At 37.8% G+C, this 18733-nt stretch overlaps 1 protein-coding gene across 20 annotated transcripts in view; it reads left to right on the top strand.

Moving 5' to 3' along the window:
- The window catches only part of MAK10 (MAK10 homolog), a 59477-nt gene that overhangs the window by 15722 nt on the left and 25022 nt on the right, over window positions 1–18733 (top strand). For 4 of the 20 annotated variants that reach the window (XR_016047455.1, XR_016047456.1, XM_006856482.4 and 1 more), the window contains exons 4-7: window positions 1060–1218; window positions 1304–1471; window positions 11622–11769; window positions 13963–14042. Coding sequence is in view for 9 of the 20 variants with exons in the window: in XM_006856482.4 (XP_006856544.3) it covers window positions 1060–1218; window positions 1304–1471; window positions 11622–11769; window positions 13963–14042 (555 nt within the window). In the remaining 11 variants the exon portion in view is untranslated. Of the gene's footprint in view, window positions 1–1059; window positions 1219–1303; window positions 1472–11621; window positions 11789–13962; window positions 14043–18733 lie in introns of all 20 variants that reach the window. The other 16 variants (XR_016047457.1, XR_016047458.1, XM_020674932.2 and 13 more) reach the window with 9 other exon arrangements.

Below are 18733 nucleotides of genomic sequence, written 5' to 3' on the forward strand. Positions count from 1 at the left end.
GATTTAGTGCTCTAATGTTTGTTGGCTGTCATGATACATTAGGATGTCCATTAGATTAGATTTTGCATATGGTTTGGAAGCGTTTTGAATATCTGTTTGTCACATATGTTCAAATTTAAATAAATGTCAATTGACAAGTTCAAGGATGAAAGGACCTTCGAAGGTATTCAAGGCTTACGCCATGGATGGTAAGTTTTAATTTATATGAAGTTTGATCATGAAAAAATTCAGTTGTATGAATTTGGTGTCAAGTGTAGAGTATCCTTGGTGTTTATGTCTGAGCATCTCTGTTGCCTCTATTATTGAGGATAGACGGGGAATCAAACATCCTTGAGGAGTTTTACTCTCCCTATCTTGGCATGTCTGTATATAAACCTAGCCCTTGGTTCTATAATTGTAATTTTTTTTTTGAGCGACTTATCCATTTCTTATTGGTTTAGCTGGTCATGCATGATGTTATCTTGAAAAATATATTTATATCACTAATTTAAAGTTTATTTAATTAATAGAAGTTTATTAAGGTTAATATATACAGACTAACAGACATTTACATGTTTACACCTCCCTTTCTACTGTGCACTTCATACCCATCCAAAGTGCTCCATATTACATGTAAACTGGATGGACTGCTATACCTTAAACGTGACCAACTTGAATTTTTAATTAGTTTGATCGGATTGTCCATACTTGCTGAAATTCTGAGTCATAAGTTATTTTACCTTCCTTTTTATACGGTTTAGAACTTCGTGTTGAGCTCCATTGTCAAAGTAGTTCTGGAAGTACTGATGGTTCAATAAAAAAAGTAGTTCTGATAATGTGCGGGCTGTACAATGCTATATATTTTAAAATATGATTGGGGAATGCATATGACTTGGGGAGATTTTACCTCAGCTATTCCGTTGACCGTGTTATTAGGTACTCCAACATCTTGGTGCAATTGATATGTCCTTGATTAATGGATACTAAATGCTCAAAGTTCTGAAAGTGATATTGTGGCTAATACTGCATACTCTTTTGTCCTCACTGAGCCTGTCTTTTTATGACCGGTTTTGTATTTAGATAATGGACCCAAAGATGGATGCTGGCATGGAAAAATTTGGGTATCGCTCTGTTGAAGAAGCTATTGAGAATGGTGCTGCTCCAATCCCATTCAGCACAGACAAAACTACTGATATACAATGCATTATTGATGTCATGGACCACCTTTTGTCTTGTGAGGTACTGTTGGCCTTAGAATGCTCTTATATTAAGCATGCAGTGATTTTTATGGTTCCTTACCATTTTTTGAAATTCTATATGGCAGGCAGCCTGGCACAAGGGTTATCCACTTGCTCAAACTGTCTTCTCATGCATCTATCTATTGAGGCTTGAGAGGACATCCTCACATGCTCTGTTGCATTCCTATTGTAGAATGATCCGCACAACCTGTAATTCTGTTCTTTCTGTCGTCTCTGATGCTCGTACTCATGAGGTTCATTTCTGACTGATTTGACATATATCAATTTACTTGGGATTTATCTACCTCAATAAAAAAGCTTTTGGAATTAACTCCTGGTATTATTTCTCTGGAGCTTATTTTAGCGTCTATTGAAACTTCACTCATCTAGATCATATATTTCAGTAGTTCACTGTTATGAAATTGATATTGGTTGTTATGTTTTGAACAACCACAAATAATAAGATAAGGGGCTCTGCCATACTTGAATTCATTTTCTCCTCTCTTTATTTAGGCACTTATGTAATTAACATTTTTTAATTAATTGGGATAAGACTTGGATGATGATGACGCAATTAACATTTTCAGCATTTTCTACTTCTCGATAAATTTTTTTAAAAAAAATGCATTTTCCGAGTTTTCTAATAAAAATTTCTGTCCTGATTGTTGTCATTCTGGGATGTATAGAGAAGTAGTCGTCTTCTAGATTGGAATACTAGCAGCTGTTGGGTCATTCGATGTACTTAGATTCCATGGTTAGTCAACTGGAAACTTGGGCCTATGAATGATTACTCGATAAGTTGAGTGGAATATTATGGTTACGTGGTCCCATTGTGTGACCATTTTCTTTTGGAGACACGTATGTAAATTGGTCCTTGTCAATGATTCAAGCTAGCTACCTGGCGATTGATCCCTATTTCACTGAGTGGGTGTCAATGACTCCATAGTTATGTCATGGTTAATGAAATTGATGAGAGACTCGTGGGTACTGGGCTTAATATTTTATATACAACAAAACAAAAATAGGAGAAATTTCATTAACAATATTCAGAAAAGAGATAAATATTTCTTTTACGTACCCATTGAATATGGCATGGTCAATTTCTACCAAGAGGAAGAAAACTTCACGTACTATGGGACACAAATAGATTTGGTACTAAAGCCGCCATTGTGTTCTCATTAAAATCCATTTTTGCAATCCAAAGGACATGTATTTGCTAGTCTTAGCAGTGAGTATGAACAAGTTGTTTTCTTTCTCAAGAGAGGCCTTCCTCACTGAACTCAGTCTATGCTTTCCTATGAAGAGAGGAGAAAAAGAGAGAGAGATGGACTTGGAGTGACATTTGGCATGTGGGTTATTCTTGAAAGTGGTTGACAAATACGCTTTGGATATGGACGATATAGATTTGAGAGGTCAAGAAATGCAGGTTCACAGAGGATCTCGGTAAATGGAGAGATTTAGTATATAAAGTTTAAACAAAAAACTACCATACATATGTTAAAAAATAAATAAAAACAATCATACAGAATTACACAAATGGGATAAATAGTTGCTTCTATACAAGCCTCCATCCAAGAAGACAGGACAAAAACCTGAAGGCAGATCTACCTCCACATCTTCTGCATCCTATCTTCTTTCCAAAGATCGTACAAGTCACTACAAAATCTAAAAAAAATTAAAAAATCCCATAGTCTTTTACCCCAAAAGCATTAGAGTTGTCCTTATTGGATCTGACATAAAATAAGGTTCCATGACAGAAAACCTAATATATACAGTGTAAGAAAAAATTATGAAATTTTCATGAATCTTGGGACGTTAAACTTTTGCTCACTTCTTTTTTTTTTCCCCAGGAAAATGACTTGCCACCCCAGGTTATGTAGCCCTACTTTTACTGTTGACGGGGGGAAAAATAACCAATTCTGTTCTTTTGAAAGAAGTTGACTTACTGTATTAAGTATAAAAGATTTGCAGGTTTCATGATTGTGCTAGATGCCACTGGTGTAATTTGTGAAAGAAGTGGCTATTTAGAATTTCAGGCTGTAAATTCAAATATTTCATTCTTTTCTTTTGTTAATTACTGGAGATTCTGCTTATAGGTACCACAATTACAATAAAATAGGCTAGTTACAATCTAGATCCATAGTTCCAAAAAGCGCTAGGCAGGTTCTAGGCGGCTTGGGGCGTCCGGGCCGCCCAGCACCTAGGCGGGTTCCCAGGCGGGCGCCCAGAACCTGGGTGGCCCTGTCGAATCCGAAAAATGATGCCTAGTCAAAGATGCTTCTAAAGACTCAAAATCTTCTAAAAAACCCCCAAATATATTTATAAAACATCAAAATTAAATCTAATATCAATGGGTGATGTTTTGATCAATTTTTGTGAACTTTAACAAAAAACAGAATTTCCTCCCCTAGGAGGGATGACCGCCTAGGCGGGGCGCAGGCCCTGGGCGGCCGCCCTGGGCGCTGGGCTCACGCTTAGGCGCCGCCTAGGGACTCCCACCCAGATTGGCCGCCAGCGCCCAGGCCTTCTGGACCGCCTAGGTGGACCGCCAAGGTGGGCCGCCTAGGCTCTAGGCGGTTTGCTTTTTGAATCACTGCTAGGATCTTAATAACTTACTGCCAAAAATGAACTTTGTTCAAACTAAATACAAACTAGCAATTTTAGAAAATAAAATGAGACAATAACAATAAGTAACATCAAATAATCGAAGGAAGGTTTACTGACTTTTGCCTAGGGTTACCTCCTTAGGGCTTAGCCGATCACGTGACCAACGGCGCACTTGATCCTAGAACCTGCCAAATTCACCAATCTAAACTTAGGGACGTGCTTGTGAGACTCCCTTTTTGAAACTCATGGGGCAAGAGAGCTAGGGTCACAATTAAGGTTTCACAAAGTAACCCTTTTTCACTTGGGCATATGCCAAAATGGCACCTCCCCAAGAATAAAAATTTAGGGCTGCACGTGCACCCACTTTTTCTCTCTGTGTTAGGTGTGCCACGCTAGACACTTAGAGAGGGTGGCGTGCCCCTTTAGAGAGAGAGAGAGAGAGAGAAAGAGAGAGAGAGAGGGAGAGGACTAGAGAGTGACGAGAGAGAGGTTAGAGAGGGGCATGGAGAGGAGAGAGAGAAGGGAGAGGTCTGATGTATCTTTGGAGGGGCGGAAACCCCGCCTTATATAGGCCTCTAGGGCTTAGGGAGTTCCAACTAGATTGGGAGTTCAACATTATCTAAAATTATTAGACAATCTATGAGGTGAAAGAGAAAATTAATCTGAGCCATTCATCTCCAAGAGCAGCCGTCATGGTCTAAAGTACACATTCTTCTAGAATTATTTAGAATTCCTTTTCTCTCACAAAGATAGTAAGGATTAAATAACACTAAAAATTGGTCCAAGATTATCTAGATACCACAATCTCACAAAAGATTTTCTTAAAGAAGATTTTCAACTAGGTAATATTTTTAAAAATAAAGAAACCCTATATGTGGGGCGTGTGGCCCATGTTGGCTCCACGCGTGTGGGAGGCTTGGCCCTTAGCTCCCTCCATGTGGGTCTCACTTAAAAATGGATTTACTAAAATACCCTCATAATTTGAAAAATCTAGAAATACCCTTTTAGGGTTTTTAAGCAAATAAAAACATTGTAAAATTCTGAAAATATCCAAAAATCACAGTACCAAAATTTTATTTGAAAACTATAATTTTGGAGATTCATAAAAATCTAAAACGTGCAGAAATACAACTTAGAAGTAGATAGATACCTAATAGGTCAAAAAACAGTGAATGTCAGGGCACTTCACCAGTGCCAAAATTTATGATCCACTACTGTTTTCTCAAGCCCACCCAACATGACCCATGATCCACAGTCAAGTGCAGTGGCTCATGATTGGCTCGTCAAAGTTACCCAATAAATAGTGAAATCAGAGTCCCAATATGTGGATTATTGGTTCCCCCCTAAGTGCAAATCAAATGCACACATCACTATGGTGCCAGAGGACGCTCTCTCTATGCACATGTACACGTGTTCCTCTATATAGGTCTGCTTTTCAAAATGCGGTTGTCATATGTGCCTGCCATGCGGTAGTTTTGTTGAGGATTTGGGCCTCGCTCTCATAGGCCATTCCTTTGTACTCCTGTCTTACAAATAATGGTCTTGGGCATCTCTCAAACCTCAACAAGAGATGACCCACTATAAATCCTCACTTAAATGCACAAATCATTATAAGTAATTTCTTTTACAAGCTCTCTAGACTTTTAAAGACCTCAAACCCCAACAGTTTGAATACCTTCGTGCTATTATCCTTTTTTAGAGAATTGCTCTCGAAGGGCATCGTATATTTGCTTGGTTGTTCTCAGAAATCTTGTTCCATGGATTTAAGTAACCCTCACATGACTATTGCATCATTAGCTCTTCATTCACCAAGTTTTGGATTTGTAGAACTAGGGGATTTTGGTGCTCCATCTACATGAACCATTGTATGTTGCCCTAATACATCAATTGGCCAAGATGGATAATTTCTTCCATTCAATTTGAAAGCAGTAATTTGCTTACTTGTTATCCATGAGGTGTCCCTTTTAGCACTATACACACACACGCACACATATATATGTACATACTTTTATACACACATACATACATATATACATACATACATACACACATACTTATTAAAGTAAATCGAGCTATATAAAGTGCCCTGATGATCGCCAAAAATGAAAGGAGTGGCTATGTGGAACTCACCGTAGTAAATTAAACAAAATTATTTTCCTTTTATTCAATACACTTAAATTTCACTTATATGGGCCACTATACTCTGCTGTAAATCAAAATTAAAATCCTAAATACAACTTAGGATTTTTACCTTTACTGTCAAAACAAATAAACACCATCCAGAAGCAATAAACATAAATTTAAGTACAAAATATGTTCGTAGAAATTCACAGAAAACACTAAATGTGACTGAAAATTAATTAAATAAATTGGGAAGACTTACTAGATGATGCTTGGAGTCACCCTCATAGCTTATACACCCCACACCCAATTCCCTGATCGTTGTCGCATTTTTAATCCTTTAGGTCTTGCTAGAATTTCTGAGATTAGGAAGCTTTTTAGGCATTACCTTTCAATCTAGAGCTTTAGAAGGCATAGAAATCTGTTTAGGATTTGTGGAAACCCTATAAGATCAAATTAGGGCTAGGCTTGAGAGTTTATTTCTCTCTTGGCTGGTTGCACCTCTCTTTTCTTCAAAAACAGCAAAGTTCTAACCTAGGGTTTCAAAAGTGCCACCTTGTTTTGCTTTCTTTTCGGTGGTGTGGCCCTTTTAAGCAAAGGGGAGAGAGAGAAATATTGGCGTGTGGAGGAGAGAGAGATTTTTGTCATGGCATGAGAGAGAGAGATATATCATAATTTGAGATAGAGGTTCAAAAGGTTATTTAGGAAGAAGTCTTTCTCCCACTAGGAATTGGATTCCTTCTAAGTATGCCTTATCTAATTTACCCAGCTTGATCATTAGGATATTTTAGGAAATCTGTATAGTGAAAGAGATTAAATTTGAGTCATTCATCGCCCAAATCAGCATCATGATTTTGGGTGGAAATTAAGAAACGTATCCTTTTATAATTTGACCCATGTCCAACTTCTATTTAAATTTGAGTTATAACCACTTTTAGTATCTAGATCTTTCAAAATCTATAAAAAGTTAAAGATAATCTATTTATTTTGGTCAAAAACAAGAAACTCCCACTTTAATAGGGAAAAAATCTATTTAATTTTAAAAGATTCCCTAACTAATTAACATTCAACTAAAAGTGGCACTTAAAACAAAATACGTGGGGATGTGCCACCCTATGGACTGCCCCACAAGGTCACACGTCCTACACATAGGTGGCACACACATGGTGGGGGACTGGATCCTAGGTCCCCACATGTGTCTTTCCTTGTTCTAAAAATTTTGAAACTACCCTTTTTAATGAATTTACAACAGAAATAAATTTTTAAAATTTTGAAAAATTGTAAAAATGACAAAAACATTTTTAATGCAAAAAATAAAATATTTAGAAGTGGACTGGTACTAATGGGTCAAAATTAGCGACAATAAGGGCTCTCCATTTGACCCAAGACTTATGATCTACTACTGTTTTCTCACCCAACCTGACAAAGACTCATGACCCACAGTCTCAATGTAGGAGCTCATGATTAGCTTGTCAATGTTGGTCAATAAACAGTAGAATCATGATCTTGGTATGTGGATTTCAATCCCCTCCTTTAAGAGTAAGTCCAGCCAGCATTATCACTATAGTGTAAAATGGGCTCTCATAACACATATGTACACGTGTCCATCTATAGAACTGCTTCCCAGTAATGCTGATGTTACGAGTACATGCTATGCGAAAGTTTGTTGAGGCTTTTAGCTTTTGTTCTCACAGGCCTACAATTGCACACATGAGACCACACAATTCTCTTGGCCTACAAACATCATCTTTGGGCATCTTTCCGACCTCAACAAGGGATGACTCACTATAAACCCTTCTCGATAGTACTACATGCCCAGGGGTAAGCTTTTTGAACATAACCAGGGGCCATAAGCCGCCCAACCCATGGTCAGTTAATACACACACTCCCACTGAAGTCCATATTCCACTATAAAGTATTATTTTTGCAAGGTCTCTAGACCTTTAAAGGCCACAAAACCCAACAAAAAAATGGCCATAAAATATGAGCATGGTCGAGATTGAAAATAGGCCTCTTAGCCACAAGGTATGAAATATCCTTATGAAGTTCCAAAATTCAAGATACGTACAATCACATATGCATGAGGCTTGTGCAAAACCAATGGGGTCTATCTCGAGTCCAAATTTGATTTTGTACATGTCTTTCAATTTCTGGTCTAAGAAGGGTGATGACTATAAACTTTTCCTTAACCCATTCCATACCCGTGTAAAGGGGCATGGTTGTGTTAGGTAGGCAGCCAACGTAAAATTTTGATAAAACTCATCATGAATCCTGTTAGGAGGTGAGAATGCTACGATGAGGATGTTGAGATGGATAACAAACAATATACCCATATAATGAGTGTAGCAAAGATGAGGATGCTGAGATGGATGAGTGGCAAGACAAGAAGGGATAGAATTCCAAATAAATCTATTCGAGAGAATTTAAGCATGACACCAATAGGTGATAAAATGAGAGAGAGTAGACTTAGGTGGGTTGATCATGTGTGGCGCCGACCAAGTACAACACTTGTTATGAGGTGCGGGTTAGTTCAAGTGGAAGGATTGAAAAGGGTAAGAGGTAGGCCCAAAAGGACCAGGTTGGAAGTAGTTCGTAAAGATATGGGGATTTATGTCCTCTCTGAGGATATGGCCTTTAATAGAGTAGAATGGAGAACCAGGATTCATGTAGCCGGTCCCAATTAATTGGAAAAAGGCTAAAATGATGATGATGATGACATAACTTTCAATTTCTAAAACATTTTCTAGGCTAGCAGACAATAATAAAAAATTAAGAGAACACACAAACCTTATGCTCCCTTGATCCCAAACTTCTAAATGATGCTAGAATGCTCAAAATGAACTAGATCCACTACTGGTTCAACTTGATGGAGCTTTTGAGAAGCGGTTTGTTTTTAAAAACCCAAAAACAAGGTGAAACCCTTGTTTCCTTCATAAAAAATTTGATTAGATATCAAAGCCCTTCATTATGTATGTCAAAAAACGTACCTTGATATGCCGATGCAAAGCCCTCAACCAATATAGGTCTGTAAGGTGGTTGAGCAGGTGACATAAGCCGTTTGTAGTGACAACATCAGCCCTATATTCTAAATAATAAAATTTTGTTGTTGAAGGCTTGTGCATAAGATGACTCAATAAGTTGCTCAATGAGCCTAATAAAATCACCGGATCTGCTCACTTGATGCATAGATTTGACAACAAGATATATATTTAAGGAAGTGGAAATTGTTCAATGTCATATCATTGCTGATCCTAACAGATTTTTTGATGAGAAAGGTTTGAACTAGTGCTCACCTATATAGCAACGTTGAGGGAGAGAAACAATACAAAAATGGAAAAGAAATGGAAAAACTACATTCCAACCATTTTATTACATTGTGTACTGAAGTCTTTATATGGGCCCATAGGACATAAGTATATTTATAGGGACCAACATGCCCTTTATGGGTCACATCTATTGACATATACTCTAGAACTAGGATACAGACATAGAGAAGTAGCCCTGAACCTTATGAATTCACACTGCTATAGTGTGCTACTATATAAAACTGTAATGTAGGGCATCACTTCGCTCTTAGATGCTTAACAAAGAGAACCTTTGATGAATTTATTCAAAAAAAAAAAAGAGAACCTTTGATGAACAATGCAGCTGCACTTTGAATTTTAGCAGCAAATCCTGTCATTGGTCATCATATGACATGCTACTTGAATAATATATGTGAAAAGCAATAAGTTGAATAATAGGTCTACTCACTTGCAATTATGTGTCATCATCATCATCATAGCCTTTTCCTAATTAATTGGAGTCGGCTACACGAATCCTAGTTCGCCATTCTGCTCTTTGCGGACTACTTCTAACCACGTCTTTTTGGGTCTATCCCTTGTCCTTTTCAGTCCTTCTACTTGAATTAACTCGCACCTCCTAATAGGTGTTGGACTTAGTCGGCGCCACACATGGCAGCCCACTAAGTCTACTCTCTCTCATCTTATCGCCTATTGGTGCCACTCTTAAATTCTTTTGAATGGATTCATTTCAAATTCTTCCGTCTTGTGTTGCCACTTATCCATCTCAACATCCGCATCTCCGCTACACTTATTTTATGGGTATATTGCTTTTTGTCAGCCCCATAAAGCAACGATGGTCTCACAGATGTCCTATGGAACTTTCTCTTTATCTTCATTGGTATGCAGCAATCACATAAAATTCCAACACATCTCCACTTCGCCCACCCCGATCTAACTCTGTGTGTGATATTTTCCTTAATCTTTCAATTTTCCTGGATTATGGACCCAAGATATTGAAAGTGCGGTCTTTTTTGTACTTCTTAGTTGTCAATCTTAACTACTTCCTCGTCTCTACTCCTATTATTACTAAATTGCATTCCATATACTCTTGTCTTAGTCCAACTAATTTTGAAACCTTTGAATTCTAGAGCATCTCTCTAAAGTTTTAACTTTGTGTTGACTTTGTTTCGGGTCTCATTGATGAAAACTATGTCATCTGCAAACAACATGCACCACGGTACCTCATCTTGTAGGTGCCTAGTTAAGTCGTCCATAACTAAGACAAAGAAGTACGGGCTCAATGCTGACCCTTGAAGTAGACCTATTGTCACTGAAAACTCACTCGTCTCTCTGCAAGTTGTTCGTACACTAGTTAGCACTCCATCGTACATATATCTCATCAAGTCGATATAGTGTTCAGAGACTCTTTTCTTTCCAACACCCACCAAATCAAATCTCGAGGTATTCTATCATAAGCTTTCTTTAGATCAATAAAGACCATGTGGACGTCTTTTCCTTCACCCTAAACTTCTCAATTAGTTGCCTAAGTAGGAAAATATCCTCCATTGTAGCCAAATTGGTTTTTAGATACACTCGTTTCATGGCTTAGTCGTTGCTCAATCACTCTGTCCTAAAGCTTTATAGTATGGCTCATAAGCTTGATCTCTTGATAGTTCGCACAATTCTGTATGTTTTCTTTGTTCTTGTAAATAGGTATCACCAGACTTTCCCTCCATTCATCTGGCATTTTCTTTGTTCTCAACACCTTGTTGAACAACTTCGTCAGCCAGTTGATGCCAATCTCCCCCATGCACTTCCAAGCTTCTATCGGATATTTGCCTTAAAAAAATTTCTCTATCTAATGCTCTTGGGTTTTTCTTTAGCTGAAAAATAAATTTTCTCCTTACGAACTAGTGGCCAAGAATAAATGTTTAGGTTTGTTACAGGGGACTCCTTATACTCGCTATTTTCTACTAAAATGTGCATGGAATTGATAGAACCTTGGTATCTTCTATACAATTTTCAGAAATTGAAGTAGTTGCAATTTCCATTAATTGTCAAAGAATTGGTTCCTGGAATTTGGTAAGTCAGACATTTGGATGTGTAAGAATGAGTTTCTTGGGAAGCTTCAGACTCCAGAAGGGCTCCTAAGCTATCTAATTGAAGACACTGGTTGCTCATGATATCCTTGGATGGTTTGGAAATTATGTCGTACTAAGTGAAAACCATGTTTGGCTGTTAGTTCATGTCTTCGATAAGATAAACATGATCTGACTCGAAATATTCTCTTGTTGCTTTTACTTGTCATATACAAAATGAATGTGTTGGTTTTGATTATTCTTTTGTTATAGAAACTGAGTTGTCAAGGTTACTTGTATTTCACTTTACATAGGAAGAGGATCTTTTCATTATGGCATTTGGTCTACCACTGAAAGGAGAAGGTGACAAAAAGTGTTTGTCCATGTTGAGTGCAGTGGAAGAAACAATTGCTCGCCAACTCCGTGCCTGTAAAAACCCAACGAAGAAGAAGGTTCTTGGTGGTAGCTTCTTGTCCTCCATGTTCTCATCTAATGCTTTTGCCAAATTCTTGTAGGTTTTGCCTTTAATCTTATTTAACAGTCAGACTGGCATTTGTGTGGCTATTTGTTCATCAGTTTTATATTCCTATATTTGATATGTGTACCTTGGTGAACTGCTAGCAATAAAGTTTTGGTACTTACAAACATTGTAAAATAACATATGGTGAAACACCAATAGAATATACAGTATATATATGTATTCTGGAAATTTAAAGTTTAAGGCTCAAGTGATATTGGCTCAAGCATATGCGACTAGAGAGTATAAGCACGTTGGCACTTGATTAGATAAGCAGTGCTTTCATATTGTCTTGTTACTAGGTGTGCCTTAAAAGCACCATTTGCATGTGTTGTGTGTGTCCGCGTGGGCACTAAATTAGAATGTAGTTCTTGTTTCTTAAGATTAGTAAATTATACTTGAGATGAAAATGTAATTCAAGTTACATGGACATACAAACTTAAATTTAAGGGAAAGAAGGGGGTAAGGGAATGGGAACAAGGGATAAGAAAGGATAAGAACTGGGTCAGCAAGGCCACATGCAGTCTTCATCAGTAGGCTTAATGGTCACCAAAGAGTGTTCCAAGAGTCCTTACGAGTTAGAGACTCTGCCTCTGTTTCATCTCTCAGCATATGCAGGAAAAAATGACCTGCATCCTTTCGATAAATGCAATCACCTTCTCTATAATAGCATTGAACCTCCACTGTTGTTTGGATTCACCTCTGGTGCACCTAAAACACCAGGAGAATCTTTTATAATACGAGGGAACTACCATACTCTAGTGGTAAAGTCTGATACCCATGAGATGCACTTGAATCATATCCTTAGTAGAATTGTGAACTCCAGTTGTCATGTTGAAGGTAAATCACTCTCATATAATAGAAGGCCATCCCACTGGTGAGGGCCCAAAGTGTAAACACAGAGTGCCTTCAAGATTGTGCTTCCAGGACAATATCTTTTTTTTCTCTGTAATGTATAGTTATAGGAGCAACATTGGAGGAAACTAACTCAATAATGAGTCAACCAATACTATGGGTCTCATAATCGTTAGTTTGCCAGTCTCTAGATCAAGTCTTGTGCTCTAAATTTCTTAAGGTCAGTGCCATGCAAACATCACGTCAAGAGCACACTCTGAGATACCAGAATTCCTATCTGCTCTTGCCTCTACTGATCCCATCGACTTATTCAATCAAACTCCAGAAAATGTGCCAATTGCCAATTGGCACATTTTCTAAAGCAGTATTTCCTTTTATGTTTCATCGATTCAGATCAAGAATCCATCAGGCTGGCAATGAAGCAACATAATGCACTCAATTCCAAACAACTCAAGGAAGAAGAGCCAGATGGCCCTCGCAAAATGCATCTATAAAGCAGATGGCCCTAGAAAGAAATGCCACAGTAAGCATATACCTGAAGATTTAATTTCTAAGTGTGTTTTTATGATTGCCTTTGGCAACTTACAACGAATGACCAGCCACTGGAAGACGTACGCTTTGTGAGAAGGTAGTGGTCCATGCTCAAGTCTAGACCAAAGTCGACCATCCTAATCCCTTTGTAGGGCCGATGCTCATTGGAAACCAACCAGTGTCATCCCAAATCAATACTATCTTGTGGATCCAAAGGCAATAACATCTGCCTCCATTGGAAGCTTTTGATGTTCACTATTATTTGTGTAAAGTATTATCAATTGTACACTATTCGACCATGTATCTTTATTACAAGGAGGTCACAATTGCTCCTAGCCATTAGATGTCAAATTAAATGGCTTAGGGTGTGTCATGAAGTTTGAGATTTTTTTTTTTTTTTGTTTGAACTTTGAGTCTAGTCAATTACACTCTTGCAACCACCCAATTTGAAATCTAACGGACAAAGCAAAAGTAAATGGTCTCTTTATATATTAATCCAAAGTATTAGACAATTAGTTACATACATATGAGTGAGATCATTCATCTAATTTCCCTTATCTATTTTTGAATAATTACACTTCTTTATATCCTATATCATTTGGATTTCTACAACTATTCCTTGGGAAACATAAGTCTAAGAGTATATTAAAAGTCAGTACATATTATTTGTGAGCCGATAATTTAAATTTATCATGGCATTTTGGCAAAGCATCACATCCAGCAGACAATAACACTTCACTTCATTCATGCAGATATGGAGCCATTACAATCTAATCCTGATTTAGAAGAAGGTTATTGCAAAGCTCTATTATCTCGTATACGCTTCCGTAAGGTCTTTCTCAATGTTTTCTTTGCCTTTTTTTTTTTTCTTTTGATTTTTATAAGTTTTGCTTGTGGGAGATCAAATATTTCTGCACTTTTGGGTGTTGTGGCATTTCTTATTGGTTGCACAAACATAAATTTGTATCGCAGGCGAATGCATGTCTGGACATGCGTTCACACAAGAGACTATGTTTCCAAATGTAATCATTATTATTTGTTTAATGTTTTAGCTTTATGTGGACCATATTGAAGTTTATGCATTTTTTGTTACCCACATGAATGTTGTCACCAGACCACTTGAAATTTTCTCCTGGGAGTGGTATTTGGATGTCAAATAACACTGTCTTCGTAAAGGGTTCTCAAATGCTGGGCAGGATGTCCAATGAAAGAAGATCCACAATTGGATATTGTACAATGTTTGGTGGAAACCTTGGTACATGGCAAACCAAAAATGAAACATGCTGTCAGGATCAAGTGCAGAGGTCAACTATATGACTATGGCTTCTATGGTACATGAATTGATATGATTCTAACAGCTGCTTAAATACATCAATATTATTTTCGACTCTTTGATGGAATCCTGAGATGATGTCTTGACATCTCTTGACCTTTATTTTCTTGTAGATTCTTTGTACTTCTATTTTAGAAATAATGAAATTTTTTTGTTAATGATAAAAACAATTAGCATCAAAGATATGTTGATATAAATTTCCTTCTCACTAGTTAAAGGTCATGGTTAAAATAGTGAGGACCCATAAATAAAGATTAAACTAGCTCAAAATATTTTGGTAAACCTGGATCACCTTGGTTCCTGCCTTGGGCCTTTTCATAAGAAAAGTATTTCTTTGACTTCTATTACCTAAGAACTCCTAGCAGCCACTTAGACGTCTGCTGCGAAACAGAACATGAGAACATTTTCCCTTTGTAGCTATTGGTCTTAGTCTTACTTGTCGGTGCATAGTTATGCAAGATGAGTTAGATGCTCTTGAAAGTTTGATACTCTTGAAAGAACCATGTGTGAGATCTTGTTCTCTTGACTGCCTATAAAACCACTTACTGGTCACAAATGGGATCTAACCAGTCGATTCAAAATCTAATGGCTCATTATACTGATATGAGGCTCATCTTGTGGCATAAGGTTGTAAGGAGTCCATGATTAACACTGGAGAAACCAGTTTTCGAGTCACAAAAAGGATGACTGCCAAAACTTGAAGGAAGCAGTTGCCTTAGGCTGTTGGACCTTGACTGAAATAGATGTCAAGATTGCATATTATTCCATGAGGATTTAATGGAACAATCTTTTTAAAATGAAATAGATCTAATGGAAGAAGCATTCATGTCAATTGAAAGAACACAATGCTCATGATCTCTTCTTGGTTTTTAAACTCATAGAATCTCTCTATGGTCTTAAACACACTCTTAGATCTTAATATGAGGGACTTTGGAAGACTGATTCAGGAGTGATTTGTTCAAGTGGTCATGATCTTTCCATCCTTGTCTATTGAAGCTGCATTGTTGTTTTTATCCCCTCTTTCTTCTTGATGATCCGGAGATGTTGCAACTTTTGTTCAGCACTTAAAGTCAGTTGCGATTTCAATTTGATGAAAGGATTGGTTGAGGTGTCGTACTTGTTAGTTCGTGAAGTTGCAACAACTAATCTGGTGACTTAAATTAGTTGAACATTTTAACTGATAATAAAAAGGTTGACACTCTAATGGCACCAAATTTTATCAATTGATTTTATGTTACTAAGAAGTTGGTTCAGTTGTGTACCTAAATCCAAAACTGTCAAGCTACGACATGTTTGTTTTGTGAACCAAATGACATCTTGTCCCCGATAACCTCAACTTATAAGTTACAACAGTTGATCGAATAGTTTGGTATGTGTAATATACTGCAGTCCAGGGCTTGTTTCTTTCGTATACTTTGGATATTAGTCATATTATTGCTTTCCTTAATGCTCACTGGACTGGATGCCCTTATGGCAGATTATCTACCATATAATATTGAATTTTTCTTGGGTCTTTTTGGAACTTGATGGAAGAGTAAAAACTCCTTTGCAGTTCCTAAACAAGTTTGAAGCATATTTCGAGGTTTGACATGCAGCTGGTTCCAGCATTTGTATACCATCCACATAATTCACTTTCCATTTATTTCTCTTGGATATTTGGTCTTCTCTATATTTTCCTTGTGTACTTCAGTAAATGAACAAACATACCCAACATAGGTCGCGATCCTGCTTTGTAATCTCGCACCGGCGCTCCAGGAAAGGGATCTTCAATGGATCGCATTTTTTAAATTTGGGGATCTCGATCCCCACTGTTGGGGATCTCGATTCCTACTGATAGAGATCTCAATCCCAACCTTAAAGGCCAAGAGAACAACCAAACTGATGATTTTCTTTATTTATTGCCAGCTAGTAACACAACTATACTTTTATGTAGTTGTGTTGCTTGCTATGAGTAAGGAGATCCCTACTTTAAAGAATATATACAATCCTAAATTACCATAAACTTTAAGTTTAGGAGCAAGTTCCCCAAAAGATTGAGATCTCGATCCCTAATATTTGAGGATCTCGATCCCTAACATTGTACAGACGGTGCTTCCACCCATAGGGATCTTCTAGCATTTCACAATCCCCCCCTCCTGATCCCGATCCCAATCTTGATACCATTCCCGCCCCTCAATACGAAAAATTAGCGTTGTACAATAAAAATAAAAGGTAAGGGGATGGGGGGGGAGAGAGAAGTAGATAGGGCCCATGAGGAGTATCTTTTTTCTTTTTCTTTTTCTTTTTTTGGAGACAGGTGACAATATATTACTAAAATATCATAGGGTATGAAAAATGCCCACGAGGAGTGAGATGTTAGGGCAGCCCATCAACCGGGTGCTCCTTTACGAAAAGAAGACAAGATAGAATAAAAAATAGAAAAGTAAGAAGACAGAAAGGAGGGAAAAGAAGAGACAAGAGGGGGGAGGGGAGAAACGGGGATATGGGATTGGCCAGAGGAGCAAGTTAGGAGAAGATGGAGGAAGGGGAAGTGAGTACATAGAGGGACGAGAGAGAAAGAGCAGAGTGAGAAGTAAGAATTGAATTGAGAGGAGAATGGTTTGTGTGTGGGATGGAGAGATGTAAAGCTTATAGTCAAGCCTGTTAAGAAGTAGGCACAATACAAAAAATAAGGGTTGTACAATAAAAATAAAAGGTAAGGGGATGAGGGGGGAGAGAGAAGTAGATAGGGCCCATGAGGGTTCAAAGAATGAAGAAGAGAGATAGGGAGAGGTGATCCATTGACCTGGTGCTCAAAGATTTATCTATTTATTATTTTTTTAAGGGTTGGGAGAAGGTGGGGGCAACCCACAGGCTGGATGTCCAACAGGAAAATGAGCATCACAGAGAAGGGCAGCTCTAGTCCACCTGCTAAAAAAGTAGTAGTAGAAAGGAGAGAAAAAAAGGGGGTGGGAGGAGTAGAGGCGAGAGAGAGGGAGAGAAGTAGAGCATATTTGTCAAAAAAGAGAGATGGGGTCCCCAACAAGGAGGCTTTGTTACTTTGCTAAAGAAAAGAGAGATGGGGTCCCTAGTAAGGAGGCTTGTTCCTTTGCTAAAGAACCTGCGTTGTTGTTAGCCTTCCACCAAGTATGATGTAAGCTGACTCAAAGAGGACTGCAAAAATGAAAGATGCGGTAAAAAATGGCGGCAAGAAGCCATGGGGACTAGCATATCCTAGCAGCTCACCGAATAAGATTTAGCATTGTCCCATTCCACAATAAGTTCATCCTCTCAAGAGGGGTCAAATCTAGAAAGACCTTTGATTAGAGCATTGCCTCCACGCAGGCGGAATCACCATACCACTTAAACCAGGGTTGCCCAAGAAGCGCGCATCGAAGTTGAGTTTGATAGTCCCCTTGGGAGTGGGGGATGCCAATAGGATGAGAGTGAGAGTTTGTATGGGCAGAAACTAATGATGTAACCCAGTGCAAAATGAAGTCTGACTTGGAGAAAGATTTGAGCGGTTTGTAGCTCGAAACAGTGTTTTAAAATGCGGGTGGCTCTGATGCGGTGGAGGGCCGATGCGGCTCAATGCGGCCCGGATGCGGGTGCATCGCGATGATGTGGTCAATAAATGTAAAAAAATTCTAAAAAATGTAAAAAAAAAAGTTAATGCATAGAAAAAAATATGAAGGTGATATATGTGATAGTAAGTATTTTAGTTTAATGATTAACTTCAAAACTATTAGTTGTTAGAGATTATGTATCCAGTTATCCACTATCCCCTGATAGAAACTAAAAACTTGAAACCAGCTTCATAAAGCATTCAACAATCAACAACCATCAGCACAAATTTGCACCATAAGCACAACTATAATTAAGCACAACCATAAGTACAACCATAAGCACAAAATAATGATATTACAAAATACAAATCAAAAGTCAAGCTCAAGAAGAGTTAATAGTTAGTAAATAATAACTTAATACAATCATCCATTTTTAGAGTCAATTTTGAAATTTGAACTTCAATTTTTCAAATATCAATCAGACAAGTCATTTTGAGAATCGTCATGCGCATCATCAATATCATCCTCGACGGCCTCCATGTATTCTTCTTCATCGGTCTCCTCTGAGTCAGCTTCCTCCTCGACCTTTGAAGCTAATGTGCAAGTACGACTAGACCCAGCAGCTCCTCTACTCCTTTGTGCTCT

This window comes from Amborella trichopoda, chromosome 13, assembly GCF_054954075.1.
Source record: "Amborella trichopoda isolate Santa Cruz 75 chromosome 13, AtrichopodaSantaCruz75HAP2 v2.0, whole genome shotgun sequence".
Classification (NCBI taxonomy): Eukaryota; Viridiplantae; Streptophyta; class Magnoliopsida; order Amborellales; family Amborellaceae; genus Amborella; species Amborella trichopoda.